The following is an 18,740-nucleotide window of genomic DNA, read 5'->3' as shown; positions in this document are numbered from 1 at the left end:
AGGACCATTGTTGACTTGTAACAAGGGAGGGTTCTGATTGTTAAACAAAAAAAAAACAAAAAAAAACAGTACTTGCTTTTAATTTTTGTGAAAGCCAATTTGATATAGACCTTAACATCAAAGTTTTACACTTTGAAAGCTAACATTTTAACATTTGGGCTGCAAACTCAGTGCCTTAAGTACAGTTCACATTTTGCTATGTTACAGCCACAGATTTCAGAGTATTTTTCACGGGATATATGAGACAAACCTAATGAAATCATAGCTATGAAGTGGGAACAAGTTAATTTATGGTTTTCAAATGTTTTAAAAAATATTTTCAAAAGCTTTGCATGCATTTGTAGTCAGCCCCCATAGTTGAGACTTTGTAGAACAAACTTTTATACCTTTATGTAAAATATTCAGCTGATATATATATTTTTATCCATAATTAATTTGTCAATGAACTGTTAATTCATTTAATGATGTTAGTTGGATTTACATCTGGAGTGAGGTAGGGCATACTGGCCAGAGCTCCTTCATCCCCTCATTTTTAACACTCTACTTGCTAAGTCTATCATTTTGGGTAAATGGCCATGTCTTGGTAAGTTTGCAGTCGTACCATCATTCTTTCTATTTTTCAAATGATAAATTAAACATCAGATATCTAGTACTTAGGATAACATTTTACAATCTAACATTGACTTAAACATCTCCACAGCTTTATTCCTAACTTGTCTGGTGTAGTCCTTGGTCTTCATGATGCCATTTGGTCATTAATGTTTTGTAATGAAACTTTGATACGTTTACAGAACTGAGATTTAATCGCACACAGCTCAACGTACAGATCAACATTATTTACTACCTTCTGTGGATAATTAAGTTTACTGGATTAATTTATGGGTATTAAAGTGAAGGGGGATGACTGCAGAAATATGCCACAATTCTTATTTGTAAAAAGAAAGGAAAACCGTGCGTTACCGTTTCCTTTTTAATTTATAAAGATGTTTTGTTGGTTTATAAGATAACATCCAACAAAAACACTTTGGAGAAGTTTGGTGTTGTAATATGACAAAATTTAAAGGTCAAGGGGGAGAAATACTTTTGCAAAGTACTGCACATTAAAAACCCCCAGCAACATTTCACTAATCAGATAAACAGATTTAATTAGCATGTATGCTAATCTCAACAATCTGTTCGTAAAACGCGTTCATTCTCTAGCTTTACATTTAAACAAAGGACGGCAACAGGTGCAGTCAGTGGAGTTTAGATTTGATAAAGTTGCATCACATGATTTGAAGCAAGAAGGCAGTTCTGTGAAAAAGTTTCTGAAACCATAAACAACCAAACTGTTAACCTGGGTTAAGAGCATGTTTGGCAACTTTGGGATGGAGAGAAAAAAAAAATCACATGAAAAAGAAAAATTGTTCACTTGCTTTGCGCCCACCCCCTTGTCATAAGATATGGATGTCCCGTAAGGTTATTTGTGTTTGCTGGGGATTGAAGTGCTCAACTGGATTAAAAACATACTGCATATGTTTGGAAATCTGTTTCCCTGGGCGTATGAGTGGAGTGAGCGAGCGTGAAGCAGCAGCTTGCGTCTCCTCCAAGAGAGAGGGCAGACACTCTCATCATTAGCCGGGCTACAATGTGCTCCTCTACCTGCTCCAATCTGCACAGCCAGGCTCCACTCTGACGCCAGACAGATGTTCCCACCACGAGGTGCAAAGTATTTAGAGGGGGAACGAGAGTGAGCAGGAGAGAGGCAGAAGAATGGAAATATTCAGCAGAGCACACAATAAGAGTTTAATTATGAATAATACTATTGCTTCTTTGTTCTCGCAGTGCAGCTAGTGGTGGTTCGACTGGCCTCTGGGAGACCGTTTTTGGCTTCCATATGGGGGCAGCTGTCTGTCAGAAAAATTAACACTTAAAATCATTACATGCACAGTAGGTACGGTTACAGAAAAAAACAACAATGCAAGAATATGTATGGGCTGTTTCGCAAAAACAAACTCCAGGGCTTCTGCAAACATTCAAAATGTAATCTAATCATTTTATGCTCCTAAGATCCTTTAAAAAAAAAAAATCTTAAAGTGTCACTTGTGATAGTCTTCAACATGTAAGAACATGCCATGCTCAAAGGTGTATGATGGCCACATTTCACTCATTTATTTTTTAAAATACATAAAATAAATTATATAAATAAAATAAATGCAATTCTAGAGCTCTGGTGCTAAGCAAAATCTGACACATTGGAATTATTAATCACACTAAAACTGTGGAGTTTTATTGTTTTTTTTTGGGGGGGGTGGATGAGAGCTTTTGTCCTCATCACCAAACGGTGTATATTAAAAATAAGAGACAAAACAACCAAAGTGTTATCATTTCAAGAGTTTAGCACCAAATTAAAAGCTGTAAAGAGGTTACACGTCTAATAGTTAGCAGTTAAAGGACATGTTGAGGTGTGGAGCAGATGATCTCTGCAGGCCGCAGAATTCACAAACACAAAGCCAGCTGGTCTAATATCGTCACAATACTCCACTGTTAGTGTTTGCTTGAGCTGCAGAAGAACACAGGCTCCTTCCTCTTTTGGGAGCTGCAACAATAGAGGATGTTAAAGCATGCATATCCCCCCCGTGCACTATAATAATCAGATGTCCATCTGGCCTTCAATAATCATACGATTGAGTCCCATTGATAGATTGTATTGGGGAACCAAAAGATCACACAATATGCTGAGTAAACAGAACTTAAAGTGACCTTATCTAGAACTGATTAGGAGATTCTGAATTGTATAAACAAAAAACAAAACCTGACCTTCAACTTTGTGTTCACAAAGAAAACATTCTAAGAAAGATTAATTTTGCAGTGACACACCTTTAAGCAAGGGACGTCTTAGGTTACACATAAGTAAAACCTGATACTACGTAACAGCAATGAACATCTTTTTTTATTCTTAAGAGCACGGGAGATAATTTTACTACTGCATTAAGGAGAAAAAAGTATCTCTTAGTGTTATGTTTATATAAACTGACTCATTCGGATCCAAATGACTTGCTTGTTGCAGTAATTATTACTGCAAGTCCTCACCGGAACATCTGTATTGATTTAGACTCCAGGAGAGCAGAGAGAAAGAGGGAGAGGCTCACAATCTGGAATTTGACTCAGAGAGCGAGACAACAATCTGTTGTACGCTTATTTTGGTAATTGTCCATAATTCATGTGAAAACGCGGGTGCGTGTTGAAGAATATTCTAAATGACTGTTTTTGTAGCTCAGAGGGTCAATCATAACAGGCAGCTGCATTGAAAATGCATATCCATCATCTAATAATGTTATTCTAAAAGCAAGTGGACAGCTGGTGAGAGAAGACAAGACATCCAGCCACACAGTTTGCACTTAATTGGTGGAATAAATTGTTCTTGGCAGACCAAACTAAAGATGTGATAAAAGACTTGACAGTTGATATAAACATAAAATTATGATTGTTTATTGTTTGTAACTTCTGCATTGTTATTCTGCATGCTTGTAAAGATGTGCTGATGCTGGTGTTTGTGACCTACAACAAGCAGCTGAGACAAGGCAACAAGTGAAGACAGCTGCAGAAATGGCAAAAAGCAAGGTGTAGGTTTAACATTTACATCTTATTTTTTCTTTTATGTGTGAAATAGATTTTCTTTTTGTTTTGTTGAGTAGAGCATTGTTTTCAGACTAGCTGCATGTTGCAAACATCTCACACTCGCAGTGTTTTACGGTTCGTTGAATTTACCAGGAAAATAATTGAGTCCTGGAAGTTGGAAGACCTCTTTGCCATCACCCCAATCTGTAGCTGTCGCCACAGTTTCTGTCAGATTCAACTCAGGACTCTGGTTGGGTCATTAACATAACATCCAGTCCAAAGATGCATGTTGGTAAAAAATAAAATACTTAATAGACTTGTACTGCCCAAAATTATGAATAATTATAGCTCTATATTAAACCTTTAATAATGTTTTAGAATTGTTCTAAAACAAATCCCTCCCATTGAAATAAGTAGCTTGCATAATGTGATTTATTATTGCTAAATGTTCTGTTGATCACCACCTTCCCCCAAGGTTTAAATATATTTGTACATCTTTAAAGGCAATAAGTTTATAGGACATAAAATTAAGACATCTTACAATGTCAATGGACGAATATAAAAGCTGACAGCAAAGATTTTTATAACTTCTGTAAGACAAATAAAAAAATCTAATAGAGAATATTGTACAGAAAACAGCCCTGTCAAAGGGTCTTATTTGGTTAAAAGTTGCCCATTAAATCATCCCATGTCAGGAAGCAATATTTACGTCTACGTTCTCTATAATGCTGTGGGTAAGCAGCACAGAACCTGGCAACAAGTATTCAAATATTACAAGTCGTGCTCTCCAGAGAGTTCTGGCATGGCTGACATAAAGCAAGGAGATCCTCAACACATGCTTTGTTAAGTGAAGAGCCATGTGTTGTGTTCGTACTCGAAGCAGAAGCGAGCAAAGCACAAACACACGAGGCACTTCAGCGTGTCCTTGTTGCTTCTTTTTCTTCTCTAATGAGACTTTAACTGAGGGATCGGCTTAAATGTGCTGCGGCTCGCTGCTCGGTCCAGGCTGACCTCACCTCGCTTTCGGCTGAATTATGGAAATCTTTATCTTTACAACTCCAAAGAGTACACAGTAATTATGGATACATCTTCAAACCAGGGCAAGGTTGTATGACCCTGGACCCATGAATATATATGAAGAGAATATGGCTGCTGCAGCTCATATTATTTGACTTGTTGAAAAAGTAAAACACAGATCCGTTTGGCATTTGAAATCATGACCTCAGAGTTAAAATCAACAAACATGCCGAGAATATTATCGCGCAGCACTCTTTACACTTTAGAAGACGGAACTAATTATTCTTTAATCAGCACTCATTAATTTGCTGATGTATGTGTTCATTCACAAATTCAAAAGACTTGAGCTTGAAGCAAAATCCGACGTGTTCAGATTGACACTTGAAACAAAATGGAGGTTGTGTCATGTCACCTGGCCACCGTGGTCAATTAAACACCTCCCACTACAGCTGCCTTCACTCAAAAGGCTCATTAACCCTTCTGACCAACCACCAGTCACAATCAGAAAAACATCTCATCACATTGGCCAATCCAACATGGGCAGAGCAGGTCAACACCCACACAAGTGACAGGAAAATGAATTGCTTGAGAGAATGTCGTCTATCTGAAGGCTTGAAAGATATTCGTTTATTCACAGCTGGTGAATATACCGGGCTTTCTTCACAGGCTTGAGAATAAAAATTAAAGGTGAAATTTCATGAAGTGGAAATGATTACGTTTCTTCTTTTAGCAGTATACCAGTCTGTCCTTAAAATGAGGTAAATACTGAGGTAACTACTATGTTGTTTACATAACATGGACCAAACCAACTTTAGATACAAGTTTAAATTTAACAAATGAGGCTTGTTTGTCAGACTGGAAGTACCTTTTAAAAACAACCTTTTTGCAGGTATGAAACATGCTTTATTCAAGTCCACATTTCTATATCAAAAAGGTTTTTCTACCTCAGCCTCTGATGAAATCACATGAGGAAAGAACTAGCTACTAAAATTTATTTTACAGAATTACAAGCCAATCTCAAACCTTAAATTCATCAGTAAAATAATGGCAAAAGGTGTGTTTCAACACCTAAATAAATGTGCTCACCACAGTATGGAGACGGCCCTCAAAGTGTTCAACGACCTCCACATAAATAAAGAACCACAATGTTGGTTCTGTTGAATCAGAGAAGCATTTGACACTATAGACCATGACATATTTTTGAAGCAACTGGAGAGCTCGGTTGAATTTGCAGGTAAAGTGCTTTACTCATTTGAGTCTTTTCTAAAGAACTCGGGCTTCTTCTTTTCATCGGACCAGACAAAAATCCCATTCGAGGTACCCCAAGGTTACAACTTGGGCCCCTCTTAAGTATTATCTACACGTCCCAGATAGCTCAGGTCAGAACAATTAATAATATTAGTTATCATAATTATGAAGATGATACATTATGATGAGATCTAGGTGTAATAATGGACTCAGATCTCAAACTTGAGACAAACACTTAACTTTAGCTCAAATGAGTTTTCCAAATAAACAGCATCTCAAAGCAAACAAGCAAGCCGGTTGCAATGTGGCATCAGGACAACAAATTCAGAACTCTGCTTTACCATCAACTATTTATTAGTAGAGCTGACGGGGTGTGTGAGCAGGACGGCCTGAGACCTACCTCAGAGACTCCAGTTTTGTCAGAAGGAAAGGGCCACATTAAACTTCTGACCGTCTGTAGAAGGATGCTCAAAATGTGTGATCCAAGTCAAAGGCAATTCTACCAGCTATTTTAGAAAAAATAAGTTCTAAATTTAATTAAAAAAAAAAAACATTATTCTTACGTTTATCAAATTGGATTTAGTTTGATAATACTAACTGCCCTAACATGGTTAATCTGATTTAATGTACCAGGCAGTGAGGAAAGAGGGTTGTGTGTGTTTTTTTATGTAAATACACACTCATGCACCATAGTATTTAATAGTGCCACCTGTGATATTATCAACTCGTATTCAAAAAAAGCAAAAATAGCATCTTGTTTTCCTTCAGTGTTTTTTTGAAAACTTTATTTTTGTGATATACTGGGAATCCATACCTGGGATTTTATTGTTAATATACATAAGTTAGAGAGAGAGAGAGAGAGAAAAAAAACACCATTGGATCTTTAATGCGCTTGCCAGCACGGCTGCAAAAATGATTTCCTGAGAGCAATTTTATGCAGAACAAATCAAAAAACGCTAATTTTAAACCTGTTGTGAGCTCTTCGCAAATTCAACACTTTTGGATCTTTGAATCGATGTGGCACTCAGTTTAAAAACCAAGTCTTTTAAAAAAAATTAAAGGGAGCAGCGACACATCTCTGAAGCAGCTTTGTGATCTTGCTTTTCAGACCCCTAGTTTCTAATCTACTGGGTTGATCTCCCAGTTCCCAAGGGATTATAAAAAATGTCTGCAAACCTCAAAATATTTGAGGCAATCAACAACTCAACATGCATTTGGCGTTAGAATGCAAGAATGCGAAAACACAAGCGAATGGATAAAAAGGAGTGAAATACGAAGAGAAATAAGGGGATCGGAGCCGTGCCCATTTCGGGGGTGTAAAATATGGAGAAGTGTGGATCATTGGGGGAGCTGCTCTGCCTGGGGGAACAGATGAAGGGAGGACACTCTGCCAAGATCTCTCCACTGAAGGGGGAGCTGAGGGACTGGAGCACTATGGGAGGAAAAGTGTGCGCCTCGCATGCTGCTCTCCCCAATCTCAGTCTCACACGCTCGCATTGACACGTCCCAGGCACTGCGCAGCAGAGGGAAATTGCTGCTGACAGGGCCTTGCAAACTTTCACAGCCATTTAGAAAGACTTACTCCCACACTTTTGTCACAGGCATTTATTGCACAAGATACATGATATGAAAAATTAACATTTTCAAACTTGGCACCGTTTTTTTGTAACCTAGTTCGGCTTAAAAAACCATTCATAATTTTTCGGCTTTACGATCGGCCCTGATGCAGATGTAAACATGAGATGTGCCAAATGAGACCATGAGATTATGAAAATGCACACTTTGAGGAAAAAAAAAAAAAAAGCAAGCAACCAAACACAACTTTGTAAATTTCGATGATACTGTATGACTTTCTAATCCAATAAAAAGCACCGCCTGTATCACCATCGGCAAAACCAAAGAGGTGAAGGAGCAGAAGTTCTGGGAGACTTACTGTACCTCTATGTTCACAAGCAGCCAGTGTCTCCAGTAAGAAGGGTGCTGGGAGCGTCTGGGAGCATCAGGATCAACCATCACCAGGACGTACATCTTTTTCTACATGTAAACATACAAACATTTACACATTATTACTTTTTAAACACAGGCAGGCATGGTTTTATTGGCTTCAAAACCGGCTCTAATAATTGCCTTAAGTGTGTTGTTTATAGTTATTTTTGGATTCAGTTTTGTGATTCAGTTGTCGAGTTTCTTCTTGCGTCATTAACTTTATTTAATAAGTTTGAGGTTCATCAATCAACCAATCAAAGCAGAGGTACTGATTCGTAATAATGCATCAAAATTAAGAAATGCCACCATCTTTAGTCTAAGAAAACATTAACTAACAGAAGGCACTTTGATTTACTTTTGTGAGTTTTGTAATGAAAGGTTAGGGACGCATGTTTTGATGCACAAATATGGAAAATCCTGTAACTGCTTCATTTTCTGTTCGCTTCAAAACTGCCACCTCTGTCTAGAAACCTGCAGAAATTTATTCCCTCCATTAGGTGTTTATTGGCCTGAGAGAAAATTCTCAGAATCGATATCAGCCAGGAAAAGCAAGATCAGTGCATCTCTCCAACAACCTCCCAAAATAAGATTTATGACTTTTCTTTCATTATCAAATTTAACTGTCAAGCCTAAAATATTGGCTTAACATGAAAAAACTATTTTAAAAGTGAGAAATATGTGAGAACATCAACTGTAGCTGATCATCTTATTCTTTTCTCAAACAAGCGCCGTCCCTTCTGTCATTACTTAAACTTAATATCTTCCCTGTGACATAAACAAAATGACAACATTTTGGATGCGACACCAGAATCGTCTCGTTAACATATTCACAGTAACTTTCTGCCACTCACCAAGTATCTTTATACCCCTCAATCTGTCAATGGAGAGAAAAAGCATCTTAACTAACACTTGATCACAGTTATTGGACGATGATTTGGCGGCTTAATTGCCGGAAAAAAAAAGATCTTCATTCTGTCTGTCCCTAAAAGTTAGAGAATTATGAGAGCAGATTGAATTATTGCAAGAGCACATTTGTCATCCCTGGTCTGGTGCCCAAAATCTGCCAGACCATATGATGGGCTTTTTTTTATTTTGTTCACTTCCTCTACAAACAGCGACACAGTGTCCCTCTTACAGTATATGCACTTTCAATTGAAGCAGAGACCATAATGATATCAGCACGAACACATAAAAAAACAGGTGCCGCTTTTCTTACGTTCTGATGCCGACTGCCAAATAACACTGTTGGCGGTGTGGTAAAACATTTTCAAAGGATCAAATGCTTCCCTGTAAACAGAAATCTTAAATTTATGTTTGTTTTGTCCTATGAAGACATTCTTACAGGCCTCTGAAAATTATCCTAAGCCGATGTACTTGAATGAGATAAAGAAGTAGTCATGTATTTTTTCTGCAGATGCTCATTTTCAGAAGGATTCTCTGCCTACCTGACAAGCAGTAATATGCGTAAACAACTAAGCCTAATAATAGGATAATACTGTAGTCTCAGTGATAGTGCCTGCAGGTAACATCCAGACACACCAGTAACAATAGAGCCTCCTCCACAGCCTGTCAAAAGTGACTCTATATCAGTGACCCCCCCGGGCAGCTTACCAACCATGACCTGTTGCCTTCTCCAGAGTTGTAATCCTCATTTTTACATGTTTGCTACCAGGCAGGAAAAAAAAAAGTGTGATAATGTAGTTATACTAATATCTAAGTCAGACCCCGATGCTTTCAGAAATAGCACGGTTTCAAACAACAGCGCACGCACACACAGCCTAAAAGGCAAATTAAGCTTTTAATTTAAAAAATGACCTCCAGTCACAATTACTATTGAACAAAATTGCGCTTTCTTGGATATTTCATGAAAATTACCCTGCATGCAGATACATGATATAGGATATGTTTAGATTTTTATGAAGCTAAATTTAGTACAATACTAAAAGTGCTTCACATTAATTTCCATCAGTAACAAGAGAAAAAAACAAACAAAAAAACACCAACCTATTTATGGTGGCCGTTGAATTTCTGTGATTTCCGCATATATTTAAAACTTGAATTTCTACCTGTAACATTTCTCTAGCTGCTAGTCCAGCTGGCATGGACAGCGAATATAATACAAGAAGCTCCCATCAAGCTTGCACTTCACACATTGTGGCATGTACCCTTCTCTCTTATGCGGACATTTTTTTTCCCTCCATCTGTCAAAATTCACATTAATTACACACAGATATGTGTGAAAGACTCCAGGGAAAAACAGATGCATACTCTGCCATCTGAAATAATTTCTCAGGGCTAGAGCAAACTAAATGTATATCAAAACGCTCCGTCCTGGAAGGGACACAATTTCCCTTAAAATGCAGAGCTTGTTTTGCTGTCTTACTCCTCGGGATCATTAAGTTACTCATTAAGATTTTCACCTTGATGATTATGTAAAATTAACCTACGCTGCAGCTATTTAAATCGAATATTTAGGATTAACTAGCACTTAAATACTTGGTGTCTAGCAAAGGTATTCATATCCCTAAAACTTATTTTGTCCGATTACAACCACAAAGTAGTGGGAAGAAAATGATAGATTTTTTTTCCCTCAAAATATTCTCAGTGCTTTTGGATTCAGTCCCCATGAATTAATACTTTGCAAAAACACTGGTTTTTGACTTTGACTGGGCCATTCTGACATATAAATATACTTTTATCAAAACCATTGTGGATAGGTGAACATCGGCGCTATTGTTAAACCTTTTTTCTTCCAGGATCACCCAAAATTTATTCCATCTATCAACTGTCTGACCAGCTTCTCAGTCCTTACTGAAGCCTCCCCACAGCACTATGCTACCACTACCAGGCTTCACAGTGGGGAAGGTATTTTCATGCTGATGTGTAGTTATTTTTCCTCAACACATGGTATTTTGCATACAAAGCCGTGTTCTTTGTAGACTCTATATTATTTGTGACAAAATATAAACTGAATGGCTTTTTTATTCACACTTTTCCAAAAATGTCAGTTTTGTGGTTCCCTCGACTGTCTTGTCAGTTTTGGTGGACAGCCATGTTTTGGTAAGTTACCAGTTTTCCTTTACTCTATTTTCATATGATCAGTATCAATGATAAATGTATGAAGTTGTACACAGCACTTCCTTTTTGTCAAGTTTTGTAATCTTACACTGTTCTTCCAAATCAGAATAAATTCCTTATCTTACCTCACAGCTCTACATATACTACACATGCATTAACTGTATATAACCATATACAGATGCCCTCATTACTAATTAGGTGACTTCTGAAAGCACGTGGTTGCACTGAATTTTATTTAGGGATATTAGAGTAAAAGTGCCAGAATTTAAATGCATGCCACACTTCTCAGAATGACAGTTTAAAAAAAATTGCAAATCTTCAAGGTTATAATTAAATTAATTAGATATAATCTTGTGTTGGTTTATCACATGAAATTTCCATAAAACACAGTAATGTCTGTGGTTGTAATGGACCAATTGTGCACAATTTCAAATGGGAGTGAAGACTTTTTCAAGACACTGAATACAAAATATCTTTGTTCACTTTGCTGCACATCCCAGATTTAATTTACATGTTTACAGAAAGGCTGGGGGTCAGCTCCCAAATGGCTAAATGTCATAATAATGAGAATCTGAAGCAGAATAGAAATCTGTTCAGGTATCACAGAACTCTGCCGGGCCATTATGCAGCAGGGGATGTGAGAGCCTTGGGTAAAAACTGGAGGCGGGGGAAGATTGAGCCTCCATTCTCTTGGGATTAACCTCCCACTGCCTGCTGTGATCACAGCAAAACGGTCCACTAAGACCACACCTCAGACGCCGCCGGCTCAAATCAACCCTGCAGACTGGGAATCTCTGACACTGGCACTGGTTGGTGGTAGAAAGAAAAAAAAAAAAAGGACCTGCCTTCATTAAGAGCCTTGAAGTAATTTAAATGTAACCGAAAGAAATTTATGTATCAAAAAATGTATTTACAATACTCCATGACAATATAATCAAACAGATAGGACTTTGGCTAAAAAGGAGATACCAAAGAACAAAGGCATGGGGAAACCAGAGCCTCCAAGGATGAAAATCTACTTGATTACCTCTGTGTGAACTCTGCTGGGGATGAGAGTGAGAGAGATGGCTAATCACTGCTCTCGTAGAGAAGATCTGCAAACTGATGACACTACGAAGGGTGAGGGTGAGTTAGTGAGAGGGAGGGAGAAGGAAGAGGCCCCTCTGTGAGTTTACAAGTTTATACTTTATCCATGACCCACCACCAAACTATGTCATCTGTGCAGAAGTCCATTAATATGCCTATTGCTTTGCCCCGTGTCTGCTTTAGCCATTGCATGCAGAGCAAACCATGTGCAACTTGATGATCAACTGTTCTCAGTGCTGAAACCAGAGCAAAGCAATGCATTGATCCCAAATCCCTGTTTAAGTAGCAAAAATACTTGAACTCATTTGGTAATTAACAGGTATCTGTGTTGTGATTAAGAGACGGCCATGGCTTAACAACCATCGACTGCAGCTTAGAGTGAGGTGAAGGATCAATCTGCAGAAACAGAAAAATGGGAGCTTTGAAGCAAAAGCTGAAGTAGATTTGTCTGAGGAAGGATAATATAAGCAACAGTTTCTGTTTTTGCAGGATAACAGTCTGATCTCAGAAAGTTTATAATTGAAAAGTTAGTTTATGAAAGTAATTCAATTCAAAAATTGAAAGTTTTTTTCACATAGCTGCTCATCTATAAATTAGGCAAGAAAACGGGCCTGTTCATTGATTCCTTCAAGTAGAGTATTATTTCTGTAAGTTTCTCTTATTGGTCTTTTGAAATATTCAAACCTTCTAAGGAACTTCCTTTACATTTAAATCATTTAATTTAACAGAAAAAAACACTTATGTATATTACTAAGTGAAAGTATGAGTTTCGTTTTCTCAATTGAATAACTAAAATAAATTTGTTAATTCGTTAATTAATTGAGATATACCTGTATTACAGTAACTTAATTTCTCAATCAGCTATGATCCAAAATAAAACAAGACATTGTTGACAAAATGTGTTGATTTAGAAGCAGGAGACAAATGAGTGAAACAAAAATGGATGCTCACAGAGGAAGTTTACTGCCATTAACACTGTTGGGGTCAGAAGATGAGGTTAAACGTGGTAAAGGGGGTCAGAGGTCAGCCTGGTAGCAGTAATTGAATCCAGAGAAGAGACTAAAGGACTACAGAGATGAGACGGCAAATCCAGGGAGGCTGTGGCACTCACCTGTAGGTCACCAACCTTCCAGGTGTGAAGGTCCTCATTGCCATTAATAACAGCACATCCCCCGCAACTCATCTGTAGCACCTTAGGAACCTTATTGCTGCTCAGTACAAGCAGTATTAATACCTCAGTTTTCTGCATTTTAACACACAGAGTGAATATATGGTTTTGCCAAGAAGACAACTGTCAGATAATGTGATGAACAGTGCGATATAAAACTCATTTATGATGTTCAACTGCAGTGGAGAAAGCCTAGTGTGCACCGATCAACCACTGCGTAATTTAAAGTGGTTAATAAATTCATATTTATTTAGGGACGATACTTAGATTGGCTGTCATATAAAGTAAAGTCCACAAGTTTTCTAATAGAACATCAAATTGTGATAAGAGTATTGATAATTTAGTAGTTACAATGGATTGACCCATTTATGTCCAGACACAAATTGAACCTGAATCTGTTGCACAACCTAAAGATTGATGTCCATCTAATCTGAATGAGCTTAAATTACTTTGTAAAGAAGAACAGATTTAAGTCCCTAAATGTTCACCACTATAGAGCCATACCCAAAAACACTTGCATTGTTTGCAGCAGTATAACTGACTCAGGGTGGCTAATATAAATGCATGCCACACTTTTCAGAATAAATCCCCCAAAAATAAAAATTAAGTTTGTGGTTGTAATGCGACAAAATTGGTCAAACTTTAATGAGTATGAAAACTTTTGCATGGTAATGGAAACATTTCACAACAGTCAATCTCAGCTGCAGACCCTGATTAATCATTGATGATCAACAAGACACAAAATAATGACATACACAGAGTGTAGAGATGGTTCAGTGTTTTGTACCAAGCGATTTAGATGGTAGTGTGCGCCGCTCACTACCTCCAAACCTGCCTATTTTTAAACGCAGCGTCCTCCCACACAGGGATGGAGTGTGAAGTGGCTTATAAATCCACACTTTGAGGAGCCACATGGTCAGAGGAAAGTCACGTGTGGATACAACTGCATATTCTAGGGCCACACAGCTACTAGATTTCTGCTCGGTAGCCAAACAGAAAGAGCGGATGAGCTATGAAGAGGCAGCAGTTCAAGAGAAATCAGAGCAGAATACAAACACAAGTTTACATAATAGCATAATCTTGTTTTCCTTTTGATCATAGAAATATGCAAATATGCTGTATTTTAATCAAATTAACACATGACAGAAGGAAAGATGAGACAATGAAATACATTTCATGGCCTACAGTACAACTGTGTTGTTTCCCACTCAAAGTAAATTCGATTTTGCCCCTAACCTTAAAATAAATAAATAAATGCACAGCTCCTCGATAAACTAACAGTTAAAGGCAGTCTCTCCTGAACTTTGTTTTTTAAGTCTTGCACTTCTGATCTGCAGTTTGTAACTGCAATAAATCCACTGCTAACAGAAAGATGGTTCACAGTCTGATTGAAGCTTGAGGGGGGTGAAGGAATTAGTAGCAGCCTGAGGAATCGTTTCTGCATTTCTCTCAACATTGAAGACTTCTTTCAGCGCACCATGTTTGCGAACACAGCCGTGCTCATGTTAAGCTTATTAGTCACCCTGGATGCGATCTTGCTAGCTGAGGCTTTCAACACTTTCTAGTGGTGGCTTTACACACATACACCTACTCACTACTGTGAAAGCATTTCTGCAAAATGCACATGCTCAGACACAGTAACTACCACTAACAGGTACACCGAAGTAGCAAGTGGCCAGGTGCCGGAAAAGTGAGCCTCCGTCTGTGCTAAATGAGGCAAAAGGGAAATATTTTTGTTGTGTAGTTTGACTGCTGAGAACACAAAGTCAAACAGGGCAAATTGCAGCTCTGGATTCATATCCATAATTAATCTGTCAGCCATGTCACACACCAGGAGTCAAAGATCTGCTATTTTTCTGTTATTTTACCACCAAGACGGCTGTAAAAGTTCAAGTGTGAGCACATTCTCACTTTTTCTGCAACATATCTAGGAATCAAGTTTCTGAGAGGTTTTTAGTAGACGCATGCAAAGTTAATAAATATCCACTCGCTTCAGCAAATGTGCATTTGAAAACGTCAAGTTTAGATAGGAAATGATAAAAAATTACTTGTGTTGTGAAACGAATCTAGTTGTGTTTGTCACATTTTATTTTGGCAGCTACTGAAGAGTGAAAGACAGAAAAAAAAAACGTTATCGGTCTTATTTCGACAGACTGTCTATGATTTCACATTGTGCGGATAAAATAGATAAAGGAGTGCGACAGTTGCACTTTGCGGAGCTGTCGCAGAAAAGCATCATGAAGCAGACACAATTCTGAAGACGAAGGGAAACATGCTGCCATGGAGGGAGCTCAGTTGTAAGCACTCTGACACCCATTCCTATTTGGCCAATGGAGCTGTTAAAGGTGTCAGGGCTGTTCACAGGCACTGCGTGTTTCACCAGCCAAGATGGCTTCCACCTTTTTTCTATCATGATTAATTATGGTTTCTGATGGTAGTACAGTGAGAAAGTGTAAATTATTCCCACATTTTCTTGTGTGCCCTTCGTTCAGTCACTTTTGTGTAGGAAGATGCTATTGACGCCATCCGTGGAAGCCGACCAAAAGGCATCTACATGGGGTGGCAAACTCTTGTGCCTATTAAAGGGGTGGAAGTGGTGGCGATGGTGGTGGGTCCCTGTCGTGTGGGCTGAACCTAGTCCAGACTGCCAGTTGAACGGCCGGATTTTCCAGTATGGAAGTCTTATTTCAGTGGGCGAAGCTGGGTGTTGAGAGACTGGGAGAGAGGACAGCCCAGGGCTTGGAAGCTCGAAAAAGAATATTTCAAACAGACAAGCACCGTCTGTGTTCCAGTGTCACCAGCCCACCCGTCTGACAATCGGGGCCATGTCATCACGGGTTCTGAGTAATTCAAGAAGCGATTAGGGAGATGTGGCGATTTCAGACGTCAGAGGTCCCAAAAGCAGAAATCGCACTGAAGGACATATGACCTCAGAGTTTGAGACTTGGACAATAAATCATGATGGTTTTAACTTTTTATTTTCTTTTAATTAAAACAAGTCAAAATTAATAATTGATTGTTCATTACATGGAAATTGAGTGAAAAAGATTTTATCCAATGAGAAAACTAAATGCGTTTAAAAAGATGCATGTGCAGAGCAATTCTCGACAGTGTTTAAGTTTAAGACAGTTTCATCCCTCATGCCATAAGTAAACTAAACTGCCATTAGTTTACTCTATTATATATATTTACATCAATACTTTATTATTTAATTAGTATTATTGAAGCCTTGCAACAAAATTTCTTTCAATTTGTATTTTTTTAAATGTACGATTGAATGACAAACTGTCTATATCTAAAAAGAAAATAATTTCCTGAAGCTGCAGATCAGTGAGGAGAGAAGAAAGAACTCCTGTGATTGGCCAACTTCATGCTCCCTTTTACTCACTGGGTGGGCAATATAAAGGAACTTATAATTTGCCCAAAAGTACACTTTTATTTGGTTAATCGTTCCCCATTAGAGGGCTTGGGTTTAAGAGAAAGTACCCAAAGATGCTGAATCCCATCAAATCAAGCAACATTATAATTCTGCGATACATTATCCTTCTGAAATGTGAGCCATGTTGTGTTAGCATAACAAGATGCTCTTTATTTCTTATTCACTCATCATTAATGTGCGCTATTCTTCTAGTACTAGCAACCCTTTTTTGAGTGTGCACTAACGGCAAAGAAACCTCCAGACTTTTAAACCCAGAGGACGAGAGTCCGCCGTCTGTCTGAAAGGGACCACCATGGCCCGAGTGAAGCAGTGTTGTTCAGATGTGTCTCTAAGACAAAGTGACAGAAGGGAAGGTACAGCGCATCCCAGGAGCAGCTGATTCTAGCGTAGGGGTTGGACCTAACCAGCACTTTGTCCTATTGTCATGAGGGGATGATGATGTAAATGCTGGCAGGCCTCCTTGTGGTTTGTAACTCAAACCTTTCCGCAAAATTACGCTTGGTTTTCTTCAACCATGAAAATAATCTCCTGGTTTACATCTGAGAATTAAACAAGACTGTTGTCAACGTTTAGGTTTTTCCTCAGCATTTTCTTCTAGAAAAAGAGCCCATCTGCTGTCACAATGCTCAAACACTATTTCACAGGAAACTTTGGATCAAGCAGCCTGCTAACAAGGAACACTGACATCTGGCAGGGGTTTGGGGGGCACGTGCTTTCTTGTTCCTGAAAATGTTCAGGCTGCTGTAGATTCTCAGTCATCCGAGGGGATGACTGAGATGAAATGTTATTTTTAGCAATATTACCACAACTAAATATTTTCCTGATATTATGCAGCTTGAATAACCAGTTAAACTGGATTCTTCATGGGACTGAAGTCCTTGAAGATTGCTCATAGTTGTTATAAATAACAAAAGCACAGCAAAGTCATTTAACTACAGTATAAGTCTGAACAATAGGAACAAACACATCCACAATACAGGGCTTTACTTTGAAGCCTCAACAAAATCCACAGTATGGTGCATTGCATACAAACACGGCTCAAAAAAAAAAATCCTTAGTTTGGAGAACAGGCTGAAATCAAATGATTCCTTTGACAGATCATTTTGTGCATGTTGATATATTTAGTGCTGTCAGAGAGGACATCACAGAGAATGGCACTTACATCACAATGCAAAAACTGTTATCAGAGGAGGTACAGGTTTATGGTTCAAGGGCTCGTCCATTCATTGAGAACAAGCTCAGCGTCTCTGCCTGACACACTGATCAAGACAGCACAAATAAAACAGCTCCACAGCTCCATCTTTGCCTCTCCCCTAGGGAATAATATAGCACCCATCTGAATGTGGCACATATTGAATCAATTCCAGCGTTGATGATTCATTTGAATAAATCACCCTGTTTTAATTTTTTTTTCTTTTTTTGCCAACTTGCACGGATACTGAAATAAGGGGAAAAAAACAACTGAAGAGAGGAGAGACAGGTGACAGTAGTGTAAAGGACCGCTAATCCTCAATCCCTTTTCAAGTAGCAATTAATGACTACAGAAATAATCTCCATATAGATGTTGTTGCAATTCTTTTTTTTTTTCTTTTTTTGGTCAAACAACCTGGATAACTCGTGCAGATCAAAGCCAGAGGCAACGCGGCTGCAGCCAGAAGCCAGAAAGGATCTTATACTGGATTTGCATAGATGAATGTACAGCAATAATTCAAGTAGGAGAAAGGACAGATGCTGGTTTGACCCGTTATAAATTCTCCATCTGATCATTTAATATCGATTAAACTTGGTCTAGCGAGATAGATTTTTCAAATATGGCTCATCCTTCTGACAACTCTCTATTAAATCTGAAGAAATATCAAATATTTCAAGGAGAAAAAAACAAAAAAAAAAACAAAAAAAACTTTCGATGTGTTCCACATAAAGATGCACGGGATCAGCCTATTGGCAAATATGAAAAATCAGCAGCTTGTGCGATGAAAGGGTTATATCCGTATTCAAGCTAAGAGACATACTCTAACATACACAGACACAAATCCTGTTGAGCAGAGCTGAGCACAGATACCCTACCAGCCCTCCGAGGCACAATTAGGATTTCATGGGGTGGGAGGGGGGGATCTA

The 18,740-nt window shown here is 38.3% G+C and overlaps 1 protein-coding gene across 1 annotated transcript in view; it reads right to left on the bottom strand.

The window, feature by feature from the left end:
- LOC103147131 (phosphatidylethanolamine-binding protein 4-like) overlaps positions 1-13,198 on the bottom strand; it is a 40,159-nt gene extending 26,961 nt beyond the window's left edge. The window contains exons 1-2 of the mRNA XM_007565333.2: positions 13,127-13,198; positions 7,804-7,899 (exon numbers count right to left, since the gene is read on the bottom strand). Of these exons, the coding sequence (XP_007565395.1) occupies positions 7,804-7,899; positions 13,127-13,198 (168 nt within the window). The remainder of the gene's footprint in view (positions 1-7,803; positions 7,900-13,126) is intronic.
- Positions 13,199-18,740: the final 5,542 nt, after the last annotated feature.

Source organism: Poecilia formosa, unplaced genomic scaffold (genome assembly GCF_000485575.1).
Source record: "Poecilia formosa unplaced genomic scaffold, Poecilia_formosa-5.1.2 Scaffold5, whole genome shotgun sequence".
NCBI classification, from domain to species: Eukaryota; Metazoa; Chordata; class Actinopteri; order Cyprinodontiformes; family Poeciliidae; genus Poecilia; species Poecilia formosa.
This window is presented reverse-complemented; position numbering and strand designations above follow the sequence as displayed.